Raw genomic sequence first — 2166 nt, 5'->3', positions numbered from 1 at the left:
AATAACTTTAATATTTATTAAATTATACTATTTAAATAAATAATTTTTTTTATATTTTTTTGAATTTAAAAATTACAATATTTTTAAAAATAATAAAAAAAAAATTAAAAAAATTAATGTATTATTTCTAATTAATATTTTTTAGATTTTATTATAAAATTAAATAAATTTTTATGTGGAGTAAAAAAATGTAAATAACTTTATATAAAATTATGACTAAAATTTATTTTAATTATAATAATAAAATAAGAATAAATAAAATTATAGAAAGATTATTAATATAAATTAAAAAAATATTGATAAAAATATATAATTATTAATAAATATTATAAATATATATTTTATATTATTTGTAAAAACGAAATAATATATTTGAATTTATTCTTTATAAATACATTATTATATATATTAAAATATAAAAATATTATTATTTAAATTTTATATTTTAATCTTAATAATAAAAATAATAATATAAAATATTTATTTATTATTAATTTTAAAAAATATAGTTACCAAAAAATTTTAATAATTTTGAATTACGACAATTTAAAAAATTGATATAAAAAATATAAAAAAATAATATTTAAAATAGTGTATAAAACTATTATTATTTATTTGATAGTATAATTAAAATTAATATTAAAAAATAAAATAAAAAAATAATTCTTAAATAAAATTAAAATAAATAAAATAAAATTCTAAAAGTATATTTAATTTCTAAAATTAAATAAAATAAAATAAAAATTATATTTTTTTCTTTTATTTGGCTTTAAAGCATATTTTTTAAAATCAACTTTTATATATTGAGTAAATACAATTAGGCATATAAAAGTAAGTCTTAATAATTTTTCCTTTCAAACAACATTAATAGTATTATTATTAAAATACCTCTGAACATTAATTTACTTAATTATTCAAACATGATTTAAATCTCAAGTACATTGTTTTATCATTATTTTCAACTTATTTTAGGATTAACGATATTCCTTCTTCATTAATTTTATCTTCATAAAGCTCTACAACATTTAATGAATTTTAACAATTTTAGATACAATTAGCTATCGGAGCATAAAATTTTTAAATTTTTTCATTTTGCCAAATACTCTCATTTTCTTTTTAAACAATTTCGTTTTGTTCATTCTTAAAACTAAAAATAACTTAGATAATATTTTTGTGATTTTAAATAGCTTCACATATTTATTTAATATCCAAATTGTATTAATTGAATTAAACAATTTTAACAAGTTATAAATTTTTCAAACTTTAATTATTTCTAATAAAATCAGATAAGCTATCTAAAATCTATTAATTATAAAACATTTCCAAAGATAAATTTTCCAAATATCTTAATTATTTTAATTATTCAAAAAATTATTAATTTTCCTTTTTGCTATTCTCAAATTAAATACTATTTTGTAATTCAGGAGATAAGTTTTCGACTTTGATTAAAATAATTTTTGTATTTAAGCAACTTCCAATAGAATTTAAAAGTAAAGATAGTTAATTTAATTCATAAATTTTATTAATAGATATTTTAATTTAATAAGTAGAATTAAATTAGAATTAAATTAATTATTTTAATAAATGTTATTCTATTCTTATTTTTAATTTAATATTTAACTAAAGTTATTATTAATTATTTCTATTTCCTGTGAAATAAAATAAATGACTATATTTAAACTTGAATCATTCAACTACTTTTATTATCAATAATTTAATACAAATTATAAATATTAATATTTTCCTATTAATTATGTTTACAAGCATTACTTACAAATTTAAAGCTTTATATAGATATCGAATTCTAAATAAAACTCAAAGCAGAATCAAATATTTATTAATGAGCTTTTTAAATAGTAAATGAAAGTAATCTAAGATTTTACAATTAAGATAAATAATCAAGATATTTAAAATTATCATTATTATTACTATTATTATTATATTTTTCTATTTAATCATTAAAAGTAAGACATATTTCCTCTACATTTTTAGCTTTACTTAAATTTTTAAAAATTTTTTTAACTTATTTTATTTAAACACTACAATTGAATTCTAAATTTATCTCCTTTAAATTTTCGAAATTAAAATCTATGTTTATATTTTTCTTATACTTAAATATTTTTAAATCAATAATATATAATTTTTTAAGCAAATTATTTAAATTAT

The 2166-nt window shown here is 12.6% G+C and overlaps 1 protein-coding gene across 1 annotated transcript, besides 3 other annotated features; it reads right to left on the bottom strand. All coding sequences in view use genetic code 6, as the record gives it.

Annotated features, from left to right (window-relative positions):
- Positions 1-278: 278 nt before the first annotated feature.
- Positions 279-340: a microsatellite.
- A 303-nt stretch (positions 341-643) lies between these two features.
- Positions 644-697: a microsatellite.
- Positions 698-784: 87 nt separating this feature from the next.
- Positions 785-1410, bottom strand: IMG5_045070 (telomerase component p95, putative; the record flags this gene model as incomplete). Its single annotated transcript, XM_004037631.1, has 1 exon — positions 785-1410. A coding segment is annotated over one exon (621 nt), but the record flags the coding sequence as incomplete, so codon positions are not given.
- Positions 1411-2119: 709 nt separating this feature from the next.
- Positions 2120-2166: part of a microsatellite that runs on past the window's edge.

The sequence above is a fragment of the Ichthyophthirius multifiliis genome, assembly GCF_000220395.1.
Source record: "Ichthyophthirius multifiliis unplaced genomic scaffold scaff_1120509249963, whole genome shotgun sequence".
NCBI lineage: Eukaryota > Ciliophora > Oligohymenophorea > Hymenostomatida > Ichthyophthirius > Ichthyophthirius multifiliis.
Note: the sequence above shows the minus strand (reverse complement) of the source record. Positions and strands in the feature narration are given on the sequence as shown.